This window comes from Aspergillus thermomutatus (genome assembly GCF_002237265.1).
Source record: "Aspergillus thermomutatus strain HMR AF 39 chromosome Unknown NODE_30, whole genome shotgun sequence".
NCBI classification, from domain to species: Eukaryota; Fungi; Ascomycota; class Eurotiomycetes; order Eurotiales; family Aspergillaceae; genus Aspergillus; species Aspergillus thermomutatus.
In genome coordinates this window covers 16876-37524 of record NW_020798079.1, presented here as the reverse complement: position 1 = coordinate 37524, position 20649 = coordinate 16876, and the positions used below count along the sequence as shown (strand labels likewise).

General features: G+C 48.9%; 10 protein-coding genes across 10 annotated transcripts; 3 read left to right on the top strand and 7 right to left on the bottom strand.

Moving 5' to 3' along the window:
* Positions 1-312: 312 nt before the first annotated feature.
* On the top strand, positions 313-1866 carry CDV56_104615 (putative feruloyl esterase; the record flags this gene model as incomplete). The annotated part of the gene is made up of 1 exon (XM_026758234.1): positions 313-1866. One exon carries the CDS (start codon positions 313-315, stop codon positions 1864-1866), a length of 1554 nt encoding a protein of 517 aa, XP_026617019.1.
* A 635-nt stretch (positions 1867-2501) lies between these two features.
* On the bottom strand, positions 2502-3419 carry CDV56_104475 (RTA1 domain-containing protein; the record flags this gene model as incomplete). The annotated part of the gene is made up of 2 exons (XM_026758094.1): positions 2502-3175; positions 3248-3419. 2 exons carry the CDS (start codon positions 3417-3419, stop codon positions 2502-2504), a joined length of 846 nt encoding a protein of 281 aa, XP_026617018.1.
* A 1167-nt stretch (positions 3420-4586) lies between these two features.
* Positions 4587-5234, bottom strand: CDV56_104292 (uncharacterized protein; the record flags this gene model as incomplete). The annotated part of the gene is made up of 2 exons (XM_026757911.1): positions 4587-4985; positions 5055-5234. The coding sequence occupies 2 exons, from the start codon at positions 5232-5234 to the stop codon at positions 4587-4589; spliced, it is 579 nt and encodes a 192-aa protein (XP_026617017.1).
* A 336-nt stretch (positions 5235-5570) lies between these two features.
* CDV56_104218 (uncharacterized protein) lies at positions 5571-6168 on the bottom strand (the record flags this gene model as incomplete). Its single annotated transcript, XM_026757837.1, has 3 exons — positions 5571-5918; positions 6050-6104; positions 6164-6168. The coding sequence occupies 3 exons, from the start codon at positions 6166-6168 to the stop codon at positions 5571-5573; spliced, it is 408 nt and encodes a 135-aa protein (XP_026617016.1).
* Positions 6169-7028: 860 nt separating this feature from the next.
* Positions 7029-8273, top strand: CDV56_103993 (uncharacterized protein; the record flags this gene model as incomplete). The annotated part of the gene is made up of 1 exon (XM_026757612.1): positions 7029-8273. The coding sequence occupies one exon, from the start codon at positions 7029-7031 to the stop codon at positions 8271-8273; it is 1245 nt and encodes a 414-aa protein (XP_026617015.1).
* Positions 8274-8719: 446 nt separating this feature from the next.
* CDV56_103893 (uncharacterized protein) lies at positions 8720-9295 on the bottom strand (the record flags this gene model as incomplete). Its single annotated transcript, XM_026757512.1, has 1 exon — positions 8720-9295. One exon carries the CDS (start codon positions 9293-9295, stop codon positions 8720-8722), a length of 576 nt encoding a protein of 191 aa, XP_026617014.1.
* Positions 9296-9715: 420 nt separating this feature from the next.
* CDV56_103804 (uncharacterized protein) lies at positions 9716-10262 on the bottom strand (the record flags this gene model as incomplete). The annotated part of the gene is made up of 2 exons (XM_026757423.1): positions 9716-9980; positions 10039-10262. The coding sequence occupies 2 exons, from the start codon at positions 10260-10262 to the stop codon at positions 9716-9718; spliced, it is 489 nt and encodes a 162-aa protein (XP_026617013.1).
* A 1423-nt stretch (positions 10263-11685) lies between these two features.
* CDV56_103601 (uncharacterized protein) lies at positions 11686-12204 on the bottom strand (the record flags this gene model as incomplete). Its single annotated transcript, XM_026757220.1, has 2 exons — positions 11686-12078; positions 12193-12204. The coding sequence occupies 2 exons, from the start codon at positions 12202-12204 to the stop codon at positions 11686-11688; spliced, it is 405 nt and encodes a 134-aa protein (XP_026617012.1).
* A 4538-nt stretch (positions 12205-16742) lies between these two features.
* On the top strand, positions 16743-17119 carry CDV56_103056 (uncharacterized protein; the record flags this gene model as incomplete). Its single annotated transcript, XM_026756675.1, has 3 exons — positions 16743-16886; positions 16949-17013; positions 17074-17119. 3 exons carry the CDS (start codon positions 16743-16745, stop codon positions 17117-17119), a joined length of 255 nt encoding a protein of 84 aa, XP_026617011.1.
* A 2455-nt stretch (positions 17120-19574) lies between these two features.
* On the bottom strand, positions 19575-20157 carry cyn1 (putative cyanate hydratase; the record flags this gene model as incomplete). Its single annotated transcript, XM_026756300.1, has 3 exons — positions 19575-19596; positions 19641-20080; positions 20137-20157. The coding sequence occupies 3 exons, from the start codon at positions 20155-20157 to the stop codon at positions 19575-19577; spliced, it is 483 nt and encodes a 160-aa protein (XP_026617010.1).
* Positions 20158-20649: the final 492 nt, after the last annotated feature.

Below are 20649 nucleotides of genomic sequence, written 5' to 3'. Positions count from 1 at the left end.
GCCGGTACTGAGTACTCCATAACCACTGCCATGTGGTGATCGTCGTTTCACCTTGCAGTAGGCCATCTTCTATGTATAGCGAGCTCCCTTAAACTATTGATGGGGGTATACAGGCCCCTATCCAGGGCGGAGCGTGAGCATGGCTTGAAAGAGAGCTTCTAATTCGAAACGCTTTTGCCTACTACCAAGTTGCCCTTTCCAAGCCCACTTGGGATCCACGATGACCGAATCCCATCGATATAACCTAGGTATAAAGCCTGTCCACCATCCTGAAAAGAATTCATGTTCAACTTGCAAACTCAAACGGTTAACATGGTACAATTCTCATCTACATTCTTTGCCCTGGGCGCGATAGCCCTCAAAACAGTTGCTGCTTCCCGATGCTCGCCAGCCCATCTCCCCAAGCCCGACTTGCTTGGGGCTACCATCCTCAAAGTCCAAGCTCAGGAAGCCCACAACTATTCAGCAGTCAGTCTGGGCCCGGGAACCAATGATGGAGGCCGATACACCATCAGCTTTTGCAATGTCACCGTCACCCACACCCATCCCGGCTGGAACGACTCAGTCAACACTCAGATCTGGCTGCCCCTCGAGGGCTGGAACGGCAAATTCCAAGCCTTGGGTGGTGGGGGCTACAGCGCCGGCTTTGGATCTACCTATCTCACCTACGCCGTCGCCCAAGGATTTGCATCTGCCTCCACTGATGGAGGCGTTTCTGTGGGAGCGGGAGCCATTCCGACTGACCTGTCGTGGTCGCTGAGCAGCCCAACCAACGTCAACTGGTTCCTCCTGGAAAATTATGCATCCAAGGCGACAAATGACATGGCAGTCATCGGAAAGCAAATCACCAAGTCCTACTACAACCAGCCGGCAAGCTATTCCTACTTCGCCGGATGCTCTGGTGGTGGCCGGCAAGGTCTGATGATGGCCCAGGACTATCCGGATGCCTTCGACGGAATTCTGGCCATCGCTCCCGCCATCAATATACAAGCCTTCATTCCCGCAGGCTACTGGGCCGTGCAAGTAATGAACGAGAATCACATCTACCCGTCCCCGTGTGAGATTGAGGGTTTCATCAGTGCAGCAGTCAAAGCCTGCGACGGGTTGGACGGAGTCGAAGACGGCATCATCAGCTTGCCAGGTCGTTGTAACATCACTGCTCACGATCTTGTCGGCCACAACTACGAATGCAACGGGGACCAGCGCACTCTGACCGCTACAAGTGCCAAGGTTATTCAAGCTGCTTGGTCCGGCTCTGGGGAAATGGGCTGGCCTGGTTTGAACAAGGATGCAGCAATCAACAGCTACTATGTTCCGACCATCTGTGCTGCGAATGGTACATGCTCCGTCGGCGATAGTGACTTGACCGGCAATTGGCTCCAGTATCTGGTTGCCAAAGATCCCAATTTCCCACTCGGCAAGATGACAAATTCGACCTTCTTTGACATGCTGCATGATTCAATGCGCCGGTATGGATCTATGCTTGGTACCAACAACCCCGATCTGTCCAAGTTCAAGGCAAACGGTGGCAAGATGATTACGTGGCATGGACTTGCGGACGAAGCGATTCCACCAAGTGGCACTGTCGGCTACTATGAGGAAGTGCTGAGACTTGATCGACAGGCCCATGATTTCTACCGCTTCTTCGAGGCCCCTGGGGTCGGTCACTGCTATGGTGGACTCGGACCGATTCCGAACGAAGCCATGTCCCAGTTGATGGAATGGGTTGAGAAGAATCATGCCCCTGATACACTTCGCGCGACGAAAGGACGCAACAACACCGCCAGAGACTTGTGCCCGTATCCCCTCCAGCAAAGGTTTGTGGGAGGCGATCCCAGAAATGCGACGTCCTTCACCTGCACTTGATAAATCCATCTGGCCATTTCATCGCTATGGGAAGAAATCATCTAGTTTGACCTTAGCATGCTCTGATCATAACCATATTACTAGATTACCCCAGCTTGCTAGAGCATCAAATTCTTCTTCATCATAAGGGATATACTCACTCCCTTGATCTCTGGTCAAATTAGAAGAAACTGCCTCTCAGCGCAGTAATTAAATCTATTAGAAAAGCTGCCGTTGTGCAGTAATTAAATCAGAAAAGCTGCTGTAAGTCAGGTCGCACCTAGTAGTTGTATGTAAGTTCTGGGATAAGACAAATTCATAATTGGTTGGTAGGGACTAATAACTTTCATGAACTAGTAAGAATTCATTTTTCCAAATCCCAACATTAGAACCAATGAAGAGTTCTTTCTGACACTATTCGCAGTTCATCCCACAGGATTGGTTGTCCTCACCGGCCTTCTTTCGGCTGAGCTGCCCATTAACATACTCAAGTGTACCCAAGCATCTCAATATTCACTGCTCATACGGGGCAACCATTCGGAACTAAAGGCGTGTCTTGATTTAATCGCACAAGGAGCCACAGGTTACATTGGGCTTGTTGACTTTGGGTGAATCTCATTTGCATCATTACAAAAATGGGCAAATCACCTACTGGCTCAGGCCCGTGGCGACTGTGGTTCCGTGATTCCCACCATCTCTGTGTCCGAGCCGACCAAAAATGGCTGTAGGTCAGCGGGATACCAAATTGCAAAGCAAACCATGGCGATGAACATTGGCAGCGCATCGAAGATGTACAGGCACCACTCATATCCCAGTAGGTAGCCATCATTCCCCATACCATATTCAACAACACGGAAGACAGATCGAACCAGAATCAGCATGCTAATGGCGAACAGACTCCCCAGATGCCTTTTCCACGGAATCTCACCGTTCACGGCAGCTGGGGTGGGATAGTGATCTATACGTCGGTAGAAGGCCGTCGCAGTAGCGATGAAGAGTACAAATGCAACGATTTGCAAGACCAGCCCAGCAAGCACAATCTTCTGCCCTGTACTGGACAGGTTGCTGATCGCCATCATACCAGCACCACCACCCTGGATGAGAAACGTGAGGACGTCACAGGTGACAAAAACCTTTGTTACGCGCTCCACACGGATGGGCGAGTACTTCTCCCCCTTCACGCTGCGAATAATGCGCCCAAGGACCATATACACAGCCGCAGCAAAGAGGGTCGGTGCGATCAAAACGAAGACGCTCTGGATAATATAAGGCATGAGTTTGCCAGTCTTATCATGAGCGGCAGCTCTCGCGGCGTATCCGATGAATTCAACTTCGGGAGCGTTAGGGACGAGACATGCGAGGCTGTGTATTATAATCATAGGTAGTCCAAAAGATGACTTACACAGGCCGCCTATGGCGAAGGGAAGGGTGAATCGGACCCTTGTCCTAAAACTCTTCCAGAAATGGACCGAAGTTATAGCGAGGAACAGCAGAATGAAGATGACAGCCGCTGCCACAGAAGGTACATATTTCCACACATAATAGCCACTCTTCAGAGGCTGTAGTTTGGTCATTTCGGGCTGAGGACAATTGACTTAGTCGAAATCAGTGGAATTTGGATAGAGTGAATGGCTATTGACCAAGGAAAAACAGAGATATTTAAATCCCATGGTTAGAGAGTGAATTGAAAGATATGTTGAAGGTTGCCTGTGCTCTCCATTGTAAGTAGTTTGGATACGCGTATTCCAACAATGAATCAGATTGCTTATCTATACGCGTACTCGGTACAGTACAGCAGCCTAGATTTACTCCCAGGCTGCATCTGTGCCACTGCTTAAGGAGCCAAATTGTTAAATGAAGACACTAGAGCCTATATGAGCTCCATAGATACTGTATAATAGCACTAAAATTCTTTGCTCCAGTAAGCATCTTAGTGCGTAGACAAGGCGCTTCTCAAATCCAATGCTGTTTTGGTGGATACTCTGGGAGTTAGTTATAGCCCATATTATACCTAACTTTGTATTTATCTGCACTGTATATTAACAATCCATTAATATATGTGTGGTGGATAAATAAGGGACCTCTGAACTATGGAAGGCGCCAGATAGCATACTCATTATCTCACATGCTTTTGGTATTTTCCAGGGTGTTACCCTTGAAATATTTCTGGATAGTGTATAGGCAGTACTCTGCATGGTGTCATGAAACAGGATGTGCTCATGATGCCTTCTAAGCATGTGTTGAATGCTTAAGTCTTCTCACCCTCTTATGGACTGCATCTGGGACAATAGCTGCGTATGTCTCCAGATTCCGATGTGTGGGTATGCAACCCTATGTAATTTATCCCCATGTCCTAGTAGATCTTATGATGCACTATGTTATGATTGTAATCTTTATAAAAAGGTAAGTTAGTGGAGGTAGTCGTTGAGAGAGTGATAGAGGAGGGAATAACTCTGTAGGAGGGCATTCAGACTCTATACATCTAGCTCTTTGGTAATGAGGGTGAGCAAATAATGCCGCAAGGCTAGGATAGAAATTCTAATGGGCACACTAGGGCTCTGCATTTGATTTTCCTGGCCCTATCAGCACATCCGCAAGGCTCCATTGAAGCTCTATGTCTGATATACTACGATCGTTTTAGTGTCCTCTTCTATTCTCATGGGGTTATATACACATCGGTGTCATTGTTAGTCAACAGTCCCAGCTACAGATCCGAAAACAAGTTTAAATCCTATAAGTTCTTACTCTTCGACAGTGAAGATAGCAGAACCCTGCATCACGAGGGGGATTGGCTGCATCTCACTGTCCCCCACTAGCTCGCGCCGTCGTCTCGCAAGACCACCTCCAGCATCCTGTCCCTCCAGAACCTGCTCCTTCGATCCATATCGATACCAGGATATCCTGTTCAACCTATTCCCGAGCTCAACACGGTACGTCGATCCCAGGTCCAAATATGTGACGGGAGAAAAAGCTGCAGCAACTATGGCCTCATCCTCAGTAGTTGCAACTCGCTCAGGATTGTCTTCATTGTGTGGCCGGGTCCTGGGACAAGGCCTTAAGGTATACGTCACACGGTAAGGCACACCTGGGTGAAGGGTGACGAAATAACGCTCAAACTGGGGGTCAACGGCATCCATCGTCTATGGGACAACTATTCTATTGCAGTCAATCCCAATGCTGGCTACAAAGTCATGGGGTTTCAGCCTCACGCGTGGGAGTACCACGGCAACGTGCTCGACTTCGTCTGTCGCCAGCCTGACGATGCAAGGCGAGTCCTTGACGCACTGCTCCGGTGGCATTTCAAGCAGGCTGTCCTTTGTAATATACGGGGTGCTGGCGAGGCGGCTTTTGAGTTTGATTTTCCGGGTGGGAGCGATATCATGGGTCATATACGGAGTGAGAAACAGGGGCCGCAGCGAATGGAGGCTGAGTTGTTCAACCGCCTGTGGGGGCACTATGACTCGCCGTCACTTCGCGGGATGTAAATCGATTGTCATGCATCTTGGGCTACTAGGAGAAGTTTTCAATCCGTGATGACCATAGTCCATCAGCCCTTATAAATAAGTCGTTGTTACAATGAAGGATCTTCAAGAAAGTGCGAATCAACCAGTTCCTCTTTCATTTGTCTCATATGAACAAGCGATGACAACCTAATCACATATACAACTTATTTTCTAAGTAATCATGACCAAATCTTTTCCCATAAACTCCAACCATCTCTATGTCTAATTGCGCAGGCCATTCGGATAGCCATTGACGGCAATCTCCCTGAGCCCATTCAAGACCCCATCGCTAAAGACACTCTTCCTCTTCTCCTCCCCATCAACACCCATAACCATCTTCTGCGCATGCGTCTGCGGGTCCTTAATCGTGTATCCAGTGTCGCTGGCATCAACGTAGGCCTCAATACCCGCGCCCGCACGCGGGTACTCCTTCATGAGCTCCTTGTGGCGGCGCAGTGCCGCAAACATTTCCTCATTGGTGATGTCGCTGAGGAACTTGCAGCTGCCCAGGGGACTGGGCACGGCCGCGCGCAGCAGCCCATCCCGGGTCTTAAGGATGGCCTGTGTGGCCTTGTTGAGCCAGTCACGATGCAGCAACCAAGCATTTGTTTATATTTGATTACTAATCCACCTGGCACAGTCTCTTCGTGCCTCAGGCAGAATAACTTCAGTATCTTAGGGCAAGTAATTAAGCTACAGACACGTGCAGCAATTAGTTGTTGGAGGCGCGAGGCATTGCTGCGGTCGATACTCAGCCTTGAAGCATGGGAGTTAGTTATAGCTGATGTTGTACCTAACTTGGCATTCATCTGCACTCCATATTAAAAATCCATCGATATGAATGTGGAGGATAAATAAGGAACTCGGATCAATGGAAGGCGCCAATAGAACACTCATGGTCTCACATGCTGTCCCTTTACTTTGATCTAGAAAGTTGATTTTTTTCTTAGCGTATACCTCTCTAGATAGGTATAATTTACCCAAAGTACCTAAATCAATGCCGGAGACCAATCAGATTACCAGTTCTCCTGAGATTAAGACTAACCCAAACAAGAATGGTATTAGAGGATTTCAGGGTTCCTCTGTTCATGTAATTTTATTTCTCTGTCCTGCATTGCTGGTAGTAAATCTCAGCACCCTATTGAGTACCCGACTTCCTGCACATGGATTCCTTGAGACCCTATCCCTCTATGATAAGCTTACTTGTGTGGGGTCTCAAAGCAACGGATCCGGTTTTTGTAGGCAGCAACAATATGATGCAGACATTGCCCGGAGATGAGGTTCTACTAGGTACCCAATGGCCATGGAGGGATTTGGCATGCCTCAGGGTATTCATTGCCAAGCAACCCAACATCTTCCAAGGAAAGCTTCTTTTTGCTTAGCCTGCAGGTCAAGGATACAGCCTAGCCCTTTTTGGTTATTATAATGTCCCTTTGTTGCTTTCTTTTGTGCATCTCTGTGGGTAAGATCTTCAGGAGGACTTTGCTTTTGGCTAGGAAGTGACAAACTATGATGATATGATAGGACAGTAGGGTCTTGCCTATATCAGCATATGGATTGCAAAGGGAGAGCAGCAGTCTGCTAGAAGTGCTATTAAAGGCACTGGTTTCCACGGCTATATCGACCTGATGTTGTCATCTTCCAGGACTCATTTCTTTGTGTTTCTTGATCATTATTGAAATGTTTACTACCTCTGCGGCCCTTGTGGCATTGGCCACTCTGGCATCCAGCCAGAAGGCTCTTCCTGCTGATCAAATCCCGTTTATCGGTGGTGGTGTGCTCCAGAGGAATGACCCCCGTCTCGCCAACTACACCTTTTCATACAAAGCTCCCTTTGATCCGGAAGTCTACGGTGGCTACTACCACTGGGCGGTCAACAACGAGACCGTTGCCATTGCCAACCTCACCGGTTACGATGCTCAGGATGGCTACTTCATCCCAGATGGCTCCTACACCATGTACCCTTTCTTCTCTGTCGGAGAGAAGAACCCCCGCGGCATCGACCCGGCCCCTCTGTTCGACCACGAAGAGGGCCGTGGCGAGCGCCAGAAGTTCAAGAAGATCCTTCACGTCATCTTTGAGAACGAGGTGTTCAGCTGGACCATGGACGATCCGTTCTGGCAGCTGCTCGCTCGGCGCGGCAGACTGCTCACCAACTCCCACGGAGTCACCCATCCTTCCTTGCCCAACTACGCTGCTCTCGTCGCGGGTGACTTCTTCGGCATGGCCCACGAGGACTTCTACAACATCGACGCGACCACCGTCTACGATCTCCTCGACGTCAAGGGCATCGACTACGCCACGTACGTCGAATGGTACAGCCCAGCCGTGACCCACCGCGGGCCCCTCGACTGCAACAACTACATCTTCAACGGACCCATGGACAACACCAACCCCGTGTGGACCGCGCAGGTCTACCGCCGTCTGGACGTCCCCGCCCTGCTCTTCAGCACCTACACCTCCGACTACGAGCGCTGCACCAAGATCTACAACGCCACGGAGAAGTTCGCCGACGACGTCAGGTCCCACAAGCTGCCCGCCTACTCTTACTATGTCCCGGACATGCTGCACAACGGCCACGACCCCATGTCGGATTCAGACTACCAGCATCAGACCACCACCTCAGGATACTGGTTCAACGCCTTCCTGGACCTCTACCTGCCGGAACTGGAGAAGCAGGGCACGCTTGTCGTCGCCACCTTTGACGAGGCCACATGGCAGAACGACGATGATTCGAGCCCCAACAACAATAACCAGATTGTTACCCTGCTGTTCGGTGCCGGTATTACCCCCGACACCAAGGACGATACCTACATCACCCACTACGGTCTTCTTCGGGGTGCCATCCAGAACTTTGAGCTGGGATCGTTGGGTCGGAACGACACCAATGCGACGAACGGTAACCTGTTTGATCTTGTTCATTAAGCAGATAGGATCCTGGTGTCGTTGCATCATCTGATATATTTCTCTTCTGCGGACAAGTTACCTTGTTCATCATGTTTGTCTACATTCGGTATCTGTATATAGCATTTAGCTAGTATCTAGGCTACTATATACAGTATTAAGCACCTAAAGCAGTCAACTTTGTTCAAAGATACATTATAGTGAGTGGCAATTGTTCATTGACGTAGAATATCATCAAAGGTTGTCTGAAAGAATATTTCCTAGCTGGTAAGAAGCGAGCAATGATCCCAAAGACACCGGAAGACCACCGTCTGTGCCCTTCGCTTGAGGAGTCAAAAGTGCTTATATCCAGCCACGCTCAAAGTAAAGTGATATCATTGCCCAACGCCAAACTCCAAGCTCGTATAGACAATAGTCCCTATATCATACACTTCCGCGCGAGAACGCCACCGTCATCCACACACGATTCACTCCTCCTTCGACCCCCCCTTAGACCCATCCTTCTGTCCCCACGTCCACACCTCCCAAATATGCTCCCTGATCAAATCCCCATACCCCTTCCCCTCCTCCAGCGCCTTCTGCTCCTCCCTCAGCCGCCGCTCCTTCCACCCCTCCGTCTCCCCACCCATCCAAATCCGCTCCGCAACCCCCTTATCCTGCACCTGCCTCGCCTTCAACTTCTCCAGCTCCTCGCCCACCAGTCCCCCCTCGCGGATCTGCGCGTCCCGCGCCGCGCGCAGCTTCGCCTGGACTTCCTGCGCCCGCTGGCTGGGGAGGTCGGAGACGGCGAGCGACGGGGCGGAGGCGATGCGCGCCTCGATGCGCTCGACGATACTGCGCCCTGTGCGTTCGCGGGTGAGGTGGTTTGCGGAGACGCAGAAGGCGCCTGCGAGGAGGACGGTGAGGTGGTCTAGTTTTCTCGGGGGCAGGGCGATGAGCACGGGCGAGGCGACGAGGAAGGTTAGGGCGGCGTAGTGCTTGAACCGGAGGTAGTCTGCTTCTCGGATGGATTGCATGTCTGGTTCGCGGTTGTTTGTGGTCATTTTGGGTGATGGTTTCGTTTTCGGTTGCTCGAATTGAGATTGTAGATTTTGAGGAAGTGAGCTGGCGGAATAATGGTGGAGTGGGATCGCTGGTTCACGTTTTTTTTTTTTTTATTTTACTTCTCTGATGTCGGACTCGTTGGTGGTTGATGCAAAATACGGGGGCCGGAGTAGCCCGAGATGCAGTCCGCGGCCTGTTTCTGTTTCCTTGGCAGCCGTTTGGTCCTTTTGCCCGCCTGTATGCATTTTAGGCTCGTTTCTCATTGTTGGCCTGACAATCCCTCATCCGCTTTCTATTCCACAGAAGTACAAAGTGCTTTGCACCTTCGGAACAACGTTATTCAGACCCAAGACCACATTTTCTCTGAGTAAGGACAAGGGCGCCGGCAGCTTTGCCCTACTCCTGGCAAATACGTGCTTTTACTGAAAGTCTTTATTGTCTGTATCTAAGGTACCTGGCAAGATCGGGCTTCCTAGCATCAGACCAACTCGCGTGCTGGTAGAGGTGTAGTACATACATTCCGAAGGCCATGCTTGCTTTCCAGGCTTAGCAGCTGCATCCGCATGCTTTGCAACCACCAGCACCACACTGATCCCCGCGACTGCAGTCGCTGCTGCTTTTGCATCTGACCCAGTCTCCAAATCCATTGTTTTGGGCTGTCCAGCACCATTCCCCAGAGCCAGGCTGAGCGCACGACTTGTAGCAGTATCCGCCAACACTGCAGCCGAGAGAGCTGCCAAACCAGCAGTCGCGCTTGTCGAGGCTCTTCTGAAAGGCACCACCCTCCGGGTGCTCCTTGCATGTTCGAACCGCATTGGGATTGACGCCCTCGGGGAGGTCGGTGACGTTTATAACGCCGAGGTCGCCGCAGATAGCCTCGGCCATGGTGTAGGAGAGTTTGGTGCCCGAGACGACGCTGACCAGGCCGAAGGCAGTGATGGCACTGACCAATGTGGTTGCCTTCATGTTGGTGTTCTTAGAGGAAACCCTGGGAGAGAAGGAGAGAAAAGTAGAGTAAAGCGAAGAAGTGACTGTAGTTTGTTTTGAAGATTGGTTGTCTTGAGAGGCTTGGATGATGAGGGCTGAATGGCTGTTTGTCCACTGGAGAAGAGAGAGCTTTATACTCGCAGTTTAGGTGGTCAGATGGCAATACCTGGTAGAGTAGACTCCTTGAGACCGCATACTCGAGAGACCGGTATTGCTATTCCGGAAGCAGATGATCCCAGTCGATTTTCTAAAGCTGGCTTATGCAAAGCCCCAACTTTTATCAATATAACGGATGATAGATATAGGTCACCCACTTAGATTACCCACTCGTTCAAGTCAGCTCTGTCATCCATGTGTATGACTTACTGTCGGCTATGTGTGTGCTAGTTGGGTTTACAGCTTAATGTGCTCGGAAAAAGGTCATCATTTTCAAATGATACAGGGTTGAGGGAAGGTGAACGCTACTTACAGTCTCTCTGGTCATCGACTAAACGCTGACTGGAGTAGAACTTGCTGCGGGCTCTCCATTAACTAAGAACTATGCCTGTCATTAGTAGGCTTTGACACTAATATAACTAACTTACTACATCACTAAACAGCTCCTCATTAGGCAGTAGGTCATTGTTAAGATGTTTAATGGACTAATAGATAGTTCTAGACAGGCTAGCCTAGCTATTTAGATACTGGTTAAATTAAATAAAGCTTAGTATATGACTTATTGCCAGGGGTATTCAGCGACAGCAAACATCAGTCAATAATGGGTTCTTACGGCGCAGTCATGGTGCATGTCGACTTTCACAGAGTAAGATATAGCTATGTAAAATTAAGCTAGCATTAAGTGAGTGTATCCCTCTTAGCGCTGTTCATTTACTTCCCTCCAACAGGACTTAAGAAAGTGGGCCCTCAGGGTCCTCTCAGGGTTTTAAATATCCAATCCCTCATCATGAACAGGCTAATTTTACAGGTACTATGCATTTACTAGAATGAGCATAGCTTCTAACAGGCATGTTAGATCAGTCACGTTAAGGATTGTGATGATGTCTGTCAGTGGTGTAGGTACGTGGACAGGCCCTATGTATCCATACTTGCTTCCAGCGTGGTTGTGCTGTAGTCGTCCCATTATGTTAGTGTGCTTTTCCCACAAAGTATGGATAACTCCCGTAACATAATAATAGGGATACAATGCGAATACCTGTTTAGCCCAATGCTACACCCAGGCTGTCAAGTATTCGAATGTCGAACCACTCGTTCGTGGGAGTTCTACAAGGAGTGTCCAAGTTTACTAGTCTTTCTTGGAGAATTAGGAAATGAACGTCATTCTTCCAGTCTTGCCCCCGGAAAAACTAGGGTACAATACATGCTCTGCACTTGACTTCAACTGTTGGTGTCCGAATGAACCCTGCTATGGCAACTCCTCCGGAGAATTGCCTTCTCCAGTCCCTTCATGCTCTTTCCTCTTCGCCTGCGAATAGGCCTCCCAACTCTGGTTTATGAGTCTCCGTCTCTCCGCAGCCTCCTCCTCGGTTGGTTTAGTCGGCAGGATTCCTGGCGCTGGATGGAATAGTGCTTCCTGGCTTGTAACCTTTGTGCCGTCCACACCATAGAAGTCCTCTTTTTGGGCCTGCTCGAAGGGCATAACATCCAGAATATCCTTGATCTGCTCAGGGTCAAGGCCGCGCGCATCAACAACCTCATAGTCGCCTGAGATGGTACGCAATACACCATCCTTGCCGAGGTGGGTGAAACCCTTGCCAGAGGGATCGCGCTTCATGTGTTTCACGAAGTCGGGGAGTTTCTGGGCATCATCGGGTTAGCTCTGTGTACTGGGATACTGGGCTTGACTGTGATGGAAGATGGCCGAGAGCTCCATGTATCGCAGTCCATGTGTCTCTCTCAGACTATTGCTTACCCTGCAGCTCATATTGGAAATAGTATTAGTAGGTTTTGATGGCCGACGTATCTCAACAAACGTCGAATGCCATTAATATATTAGTCTCAAGGACCCTCGCCAAGTGGGGGGTTGAGGGCCGCGCCGAGGCCCACTTCTTTAGGCAAATCGGGCTGGGTTCAGATTTTCGGCCCCAAACAGTTTTGGATTGATCTCCGGAGTCCGGAGTAGTACTCTGGCACAAACTTGTTTTCACTAAAGGGCATAGACTAGATAACCAACTAGTTATTGTCCAGGGCAGGGAAGCGCTAAGGTTGCCTGTTATATAGTCTATTATAATGCTATTAATAATTAAAAAGGTGCCTTTGGCACGCGTAAGTGTAGGTCATTTTGTTCTGTATGACCACTGTGCAAAAGATATAGTGTATTAAGCAAGAGACTGAGAGACTAAAAAGAGCAAGATTCAGCATTCTTTGTGTAAAATTGCAGTGGAAATGTATACAATAAGTTAGGCAGGGATGATACTAATTTGTTAGAAGGTAGAACTGATACTCCTGGGGTAAAGGGCCATGGAAGATAGTTAGGGATTATGTGATATATGCCTCTCGCAAACTCGGAAGAACTAAGTAACATGGTCGACCTGTATTATGTGACTTTAGCCAGGCTTACTTTAGCTTAACTAAAATTGGGGATATCCAACCTTACATATACCATGCCCCCGAAGTGCTATTGCGGATGCCCTGAGACCAGAAAGTTGACATTTAGAATGTGGCAGTCGTGGTATGTAACGCGCTTCTTCCAGCCCTGTCTCTTTCTTTACCCGGCATGATGATCATCTGGTCTACTTAGACTAATAATGAACCTTTTGCAGACGTGGGACCTTTTCCAAAGAGGACATCTATTCTATGCGCGGGATCAATCCAAGCAAAATTCTGACAGTCATCACCTTGCTGAGATGATTGCGCTTCTGGGGCCTCCACCAAAAGATATGCTTTGAAAGAGCGAATACGCTACAGAATTCTTTGATAGTGAAGGTATGTTTGGCAGTATGATTGTTTGTTGCTGGTGCTGATCAGAGAATGCCCAGGTAATTGGAAAGGAAGAGTTCAAATTCCCTTACTGTTTTTGGAGGACTTAGAAGGGAATTTGCAAGGCTCACAGAAAAAGCTATTTCTTGGATTCATGCGCAAGATGCTTCGATGGCGACCGGAAGAGAGAGAATCGGCAAAGGATCTGTTATCAGATCCATGGTTGAGGTCACCATAACTGAAACTGGCACCCACATCATTAGAGAGACGAGGTTACGGCGGTAAATGTACACTTATTATATGGAGCCTGAACCGAAAGATCGAGGAAGCTAGGTCAGCCGTCAGGCTTTGATAATTAGTCGTCCATCTGATCAATATTTCGCGTTGTTTAGGACCAGTTATTTGGCCTTAGGTCATATCGTTAGCACAAGGCACACACGAAACGAATGCTATCACTTTATTCTAGAGACCATACCGTGAGCTCTATCTGCCTTGCTGTAGTGTACTCGAGGCCAATAGGATTGCTTCTACTCTTGACAGACTCAACAACCCCTGCGTGTGAAGAGATTGGCCATAATGGTGCCTAGCGGGTGTCACGTGGAGCGTACTTCTATCTATGACTTGCGCGTTCGCTCACCCCAAACATCCGTTTCAGAGTATCCTGCCTCAAGTCGCGCTTGTCTTAGTCAATATTGTCTTTTTTAGGCCTACCGCTAGTTTAATAATTCTCCACTCTACCAAAATAAAGACCTTCCCGGAATCCAGCTTCTTCAAGGAGAAACGAGCGCATGCACTTCCATCACCAGGAGATATTCAAGCCATGCCTCTGCTGCAAGTTTTAATTGCCTACTACCTGTCGCGATCCCATCACTAGGCTTGGTTGTGAAGTATGGCGCGGATATGACTATTGTCGAAGCCCAGACTTAAATAGTGGTACGCGAATAATTATAAAACTATATGCCTGTTCCTGAAGTCTTTAGCTAGGCAGAGGATGTGGATCAGACTTTTCTCTACATATCGCTCATTAAGGGTAAGATGTTAATGGCGAGATGGGGCAGCTTAAATAAAGATAAGAGACAAGCCATTTATGAGGAACTACGCGGTTACCTAAAAATAATAAGGTCTTTGGAACAAGACCTTGATGTCCACTATATAGGTGAGTTTCAACCCTGTGGCATTCAGGAGACCTAACCACCGAAATTTATAGGTAGTCTAGGCAATCGGCCGCTAAACGACATATTTCTTAAAAGCCATCCAGACCTTATTGGTCCCTTCCAAGGTAAGAACGCTGTCAAACAGTTTCACAGTTCCTGCGGGATTGAAATTAGCTGCAAGACACACGTTTGTTTTACGCATAATGATCTTCTTCCGCCCAATATCATCATATCCCCAGGGCGGAGCCCGAAAGTGGCCGCCATTGTCGACTGGGCCCAGGCTGGTTGGTATCCTGCATACTGGGAATATTGCAAGGCGTGGTGGATAAGAGTGAATCTGAGCCACTTTAATGATGCCTTCCAAGAAGATTGGCGCGTGAAATATCTGCCAATGATTCTGGATCCCATGGATGACGAGACATACTATCATCCTTGGCTTTATTTCGTCTTGTCGAAAGGAATTTAATCTGATCGTGTCCGTACAGTCATAATTGATAAAGAGTCTACATGACTACGTAACCTGTCAAGGCTGATAGTGGAGGCGCTAGGACCGTCGCAGATCAACTTGCATTGATAGCCAACAGTCTCTTGGGGTCAATAAGCAATCATTAAAGAGCATAGATCTGCCCAAAAAATGGACCAGCATTTACATCATTTGTCTCCGGAGCTGTAAACCAATATTCTCATGGGAGACAGAAAATATTCGACATCTGGATTCCAGCACAAAGCCTGGATACCCTTGCTCCCAGTCTGTGGATTTGATCACTGCTGAATTGCGCAAAGGTAACTGGCAATTTCCCTGCTGAAGATACGGTCCTTAACGAGTTGCTCAGCGGACTCGACAATCCATGTCTGGCAGTTTCTTTGTGTGACTTTCTTGCTAACATTTCCGGCCGACGCGACCTGGAGATCTCTAGGTTAGCTCTATTCCAACGATGTGCCACGGAGAGGTATCAAAGAGGACCGGGAAAACATGATTCTTGAAGCAGATCAACAGTAGCCATAAGTTTCAAGGCAAGAGGCTCCGTGCAAAATGTGGTGAAACTTACGGAGTAGAATCCAACAGGAATCTTTTCCTGATCTTAGGTCCAGGCAGATGGGCCTATTCAACCTCTTCTGGACTTTTTATAGCCATGCTCTCTTTCCTGTCAGTTACCATAAATCATATTCTACTGAGTGTGCTATAGTGGAGCAGTGGAATACGACCTTCTATGCGGATCCCAGCGAATAATACCCACCATTTGCAGGCTTACTTCCCTACAACGTCTCCTCTGACTAAAACTCAGGGTAAAGCAATTCACGGCTACATTGAGAATGAAGACTTTTCCGGGCAACGCATTTGAGGTTCAAAGATGGGCACAATCACCCCTCATGGATTGGTCGCGGGCTCATGAAAACGGGGACTGAAATTGTTCATTTCGCAACCAGGTTCTACCTGATCGATCTGCTAACACATCGCAGCCAGAGAAGGGACTGGGAGCTCGATATGAGGCTATATAGCCATCAGATATCTGCGTTGAAAAATCCAGATATGATACTCCCGAGGGCGCGTATTCCAGGTATCATTCACTCAATGTGTATCATCAGGCACTCCACTATTCATTTATTGACCTGTTGCTGAAAAGTCCTCCCATTATATCGAAATATGAAATGACGCTGAAGTCTGATGGTTGCAATCCCTGAATAATGCGGATGACCACTGGAATGTGTGCCCCAGCCAGCCCTACATCGGCGTTCGGCGAAGGCACTTGGCCAGTATCCTAAGAATAGCCCCCGCCAAGCTGGACAAATGGAGCTTGAGCAAAGCTTAGCCACAAACAATGGCCAAAGACTGAAATTTGAGCCATGGTTTCACCGCATCATCGGAAATGAGGTTGCCTAGCTGTGCTAACAAGCCACAGTAAATTGTGGGAAGGTCGATTTTATGGAATCGAATCAAATCCATCAGAATCATCCAAATGAAGAAGAAGTCTCCACCGACAACGCAAGTCGGCAGGGCTGAGGGCCAAACAGCGTGGATTCTTTCTGTGCCATCATCCATGAGTGGCTGTAGGACGACGACCTGTCTCCCGTCCAACTCCACCCCAACCATATGACTCTGTGTATTCATTACCTAGGTTCAGCGTTGACTTTCCAGCATGCACTAACAGAGGGCGCCTATAATCCTGACTATTTAGTTAGTGGCGGTGCTATTGTACCTTTATCTTCTAGCGTCTTATTTACCGGCCCAGCTCAGGTTTCGGAAAGTACATAAGTCCTGCCTTCTCCCGTCTTCTACCACGCTTCCATACTCCGACACCGTCCTACTCAACTTGCACCGACTCTCCGCATCCTCACCCTATCACACTTTCTTCAACCCTCTCATACAAAGTCCAACCTACACCACAAAATGGGCCTCTTCGACTTCTTCAAATCCTCCAAGGACTCTGCTCCCGCCCAGCAACAACCCACCTGGGACCCCAAGACCCTCACCATGCAGCAGCCCGCTAGCCCCGAGGCCCCGTCTACAGAGCGTGTCGTGACCGAGCAACCGGTTTGTTTCCATCCACCGATCCCATTCTTACAATCAGGAATAGACACTAATCTTGTCTAAAGCATAACCAGGAGTCCATGGGGATGCAGCTGCGCGGTGGTGGCGCCGGAGATGTTTGCTGTGGAGTGTATGTCACTGTCACCCATTATACTGGCATGGCGTTTGGAATTGGCTAATGTGAGACTAGTTGCGCCGGTATCCTCTGCTTCGAGTGCTGTGAGGAGTGCTGTTAAGCATTATTGTTGCTGGTTTCAGGGACTCAAGGCTCATAACGATGGAGGTGATGAGCTATGATGTGTGACTCGTGTGGCTGCTCGGTTTCTGCTGGTGTTGTTTGCCTTATTTTTAAGTCTCTTGACAGGGCTGTTTTGTCCTACGATGCTCGTTATACCCATCGCTAGCTGATTGTCTGATCATAATGAAATGAATTCTTGAATTTGTTAACTGTTTCCCCAGATAGAGGATTTCTGTGCTTTGCAAATGAACTTTTCGGTTTTTGAACAGGCTCTTGCGAAAACGCAGTCTTGAGATCTAGTTTGCCTGAATGCGATGCGGCAGATGAGCATGCATCAGTGATAAAAAAGAATTGGAATGTTGCTGCACGACTCGTGATTGCCACAGCAAAATGATTGGCGGACGGAAGTCAGAGGATGCTCACAATGTGTCTGTTCACTACCACTTGGTTTTCTCGAGGTCAACGCCAATGGGGGTCGCCTTGGGCAACTCCAGTTTTCCAGCCTCATATTTCACAGTTCCATCTGGCATATAGCCAGCCGCCTGAATGACTCCCCCGCTCACCTCGTCAATGATCTGACCGAACTGCTGGTTGGTGTTGATATGGCATCTTCTGGTATTTGACTCGCAGTGAGCAATTAAGGCCGCGGTGGTTTTGAAGACACGCTGACATCCGGGACACCTAGATTTTTATCAGTAGTTGTTAGCATTCGTTACAGCCGATTCAGACGAGCAATACGTACTGCATGCCTCTTGCGCCTTGGCTCTTCGTCAACATATGCTCCTCGAACTCCTTCATGGTCTTGAACCGTGCTTTGCAAGGACACACGTATTCGCCGCTGTACGAGTTGAAAAAGTTGGTCGGGTCCCAGCTTTTCTGCAAAAAGCGCAGGATCTGGCCAGCATCCGGGGCTCCGACGCCAAAGGGACGCTGGCTCTCGTCTTTCTCCCCCTCGGATTCCGCAATTGTCATGAGCCTCCCCTTGACCTTCCAGTCTCCATCCTCGGCTCTGTCGGCGATGGCGAGCTCAGAGAACGCCATCAGGTCAGCAGGCGTGGGGTCATTCGTTGCTCTCGCTTTGGTAGGCGTCTTCAGCTCTGGCCAGTGCTTCTGCGACAGCAGGGCAGAAACCGTCGTAGCTGAACCATTGTCGCCACGCTTCGGCTGGTTTGCCATCGCCTCGCGGTTGTCGTACTCCAGCGGATTCACCTTGACACCGCCGTCGACGTCGTCCGAATCGCCTGGACGGGGTATGATGGACAGGGGCGAGCCCACGCCGCCTTTCAGAGCCTGCTTGATCATGATCTTCTTTGACCTTTCCTGGAGGAGACGCCTCTTCGTGATCTCAGGACACTCGTCATCTTCGATGTGGCGCATAAGGCCGCTGGCGCTCTTGAAGTGAGCCTTGCAGCCATAGCAGCTCAGGTTTTGTTCGGCACGATGGTACTACCCATCCCTCACAGTTATTATTCGCGTGAAGAAAGACTGGCGAGTTTGAGTACAGCTCACCTGGCGAATGTGTGCGTCACGGCCGCCCTCGCTTCGAAAGTCGACGCCGCAGATCGGACAGACAATGTGCTTGTTGCTTTTGATCTTGTGGATCAGGAAGCGTTCCTCGTTCTCGAAGTCCTCGTCGCAGCGGCTGCAGTATTCGTGTTCGGGGGCGGACCTCTTGTGTTTCTTCATCTCCTCGACTGTGTTGAAGCGGCGAGGGCAGTCGGGAAAAGTGCAGGACACCTTCTTGGGCGTAGCTGGGTTAGACATCGTTGATAGTCTTAGAAGGGGGGAAAGCGTAGGAATGATGAGGAAGTAGCAGAGGTGTTGGAAGAAAATAAGGGCGCTTGTCAGTCTTTGAGGAGTAAGTTTGAACTGTTTCATGTATTGGCAAGATGGGGAGAGAAAGAGGTAAAAGTAAAGTCTCCCTTATGATCGATCCCGAATGACAAGTGAGAGAAAGTGAAAACAGCAGAACGTCCTACCTCACTGAGAGTGCTCGGAGTGTCGCGTATCCATGGCTTAAAGTCATTCGCTCTGTTTTCATGATCGTCTCTATGAGTCTAGCAGAACTTTGCTAGAGATCCACCTGAGAGATGATCTACTAGCCTAATGGGCAGTTGTCACTTCTGGTCCTTCTTCTGAGGTATCCTTTCGCTTCAATCTGGACTTGATGACCTGAATAATTACTCAGGTACAGATAAGCTCCTACCTGACCCTACAGGTAGACTTTCTCGTGTCTGCATCTACGAGACGGATCAAAGCATCGTTAAAATCGATGGTCACTATAAGTATACTGCTCTGAGTGCTACTACAATGGCCAATACATAAGAACTCTTCGGCCATCCAAACTCTTATAGATGTGCTACCCTACATTATACTACTCATTTCAAAATTAAAAAGCCTTACTTTCGACTTCTACAAATCTCAATCTCATACATCTTATAGCATACTCCGCATCAGAAACGAGAAAAGGGTAACCTGCGATTGTCAGCCTTCATCCAAACCCAGAATACGGAACTCACCATTTGCCCCGAAGAGTAATAACAGCCCAGTTATTCCCATCCGCATCGGTCTCCTTCTCCACCTTCGTCGAGAACGAAATCGCACTCATGATACCATCGCCAAACTTCTCGTTGAGAACCGCCTTGTACGCATACCCGTAGTTCTGCACAATCTCATACAGCCGGTAGATCAAGGGCTCCTTCGGGGGCATCTCAACCGAGCGACCACGGTCCGGGAAGCCGCTCAGCTGCTCTTCGAGAACGTCGGGGGAGATATTGAGGAGCTCCGAAAGTTTCTGGATGTCTTCTGGGGAAGCCTTTGCCTGGCCGTAGAAGAGGGCTGCTGTGGCGACTTCATTGCGGCCGATGTGTTGGGCGATTTGCTCGAAGCTGAGCTTCTTCAGGGCCTTGGCTTTGAAGAGGGTTTCAGCGGATGCTGGGAGGTTAGGATGCTGGGTGGCCTGTGATTTATTCCATTAGTGGGTTATCCGGTGGTTCTGGAGGGGAGTGGTCTGACGTCAAGCGTTGCGAGCGACATGATGAGGGTGGATGTGGTCAGTTGAGTCGATTCCAGAAGATATGCGCGTGGGAAAGAATATGACACTATGTTTATCGACAGTTGCAATCGTTTAGGAGAGATAGGTGAGAATTGTCCTTCAATCAGTGGAGCGACGTCAGCCTTTTATAATCTAATGCTAATGCGGGACATGTTCTCCAAAATGAAATCACATCGTGCGGGGAGAGAGGAGATAAGGCAGTTGTCACTGATACGGTACTGTTACTACTCCATTACCTCATCCCTACCTGGCTTATCTGACTGTGGGCATGGATAAGGTAATTTCCTTACCGTACCTGACCAGTTTCGAGCAAATCCCCGCGGGGTTCATCACTTCTAGGGTCTCTCTGCTCCAGTACCTTGGAGAAACTTCACTTATCTAGAACCCTCATGATCAATGGTTCTGTATCTCTAGGTTTGTTTGTGACGGCATCTCCGCGGACAATTCTGTGCTTATCAGATCGTCCGATCATT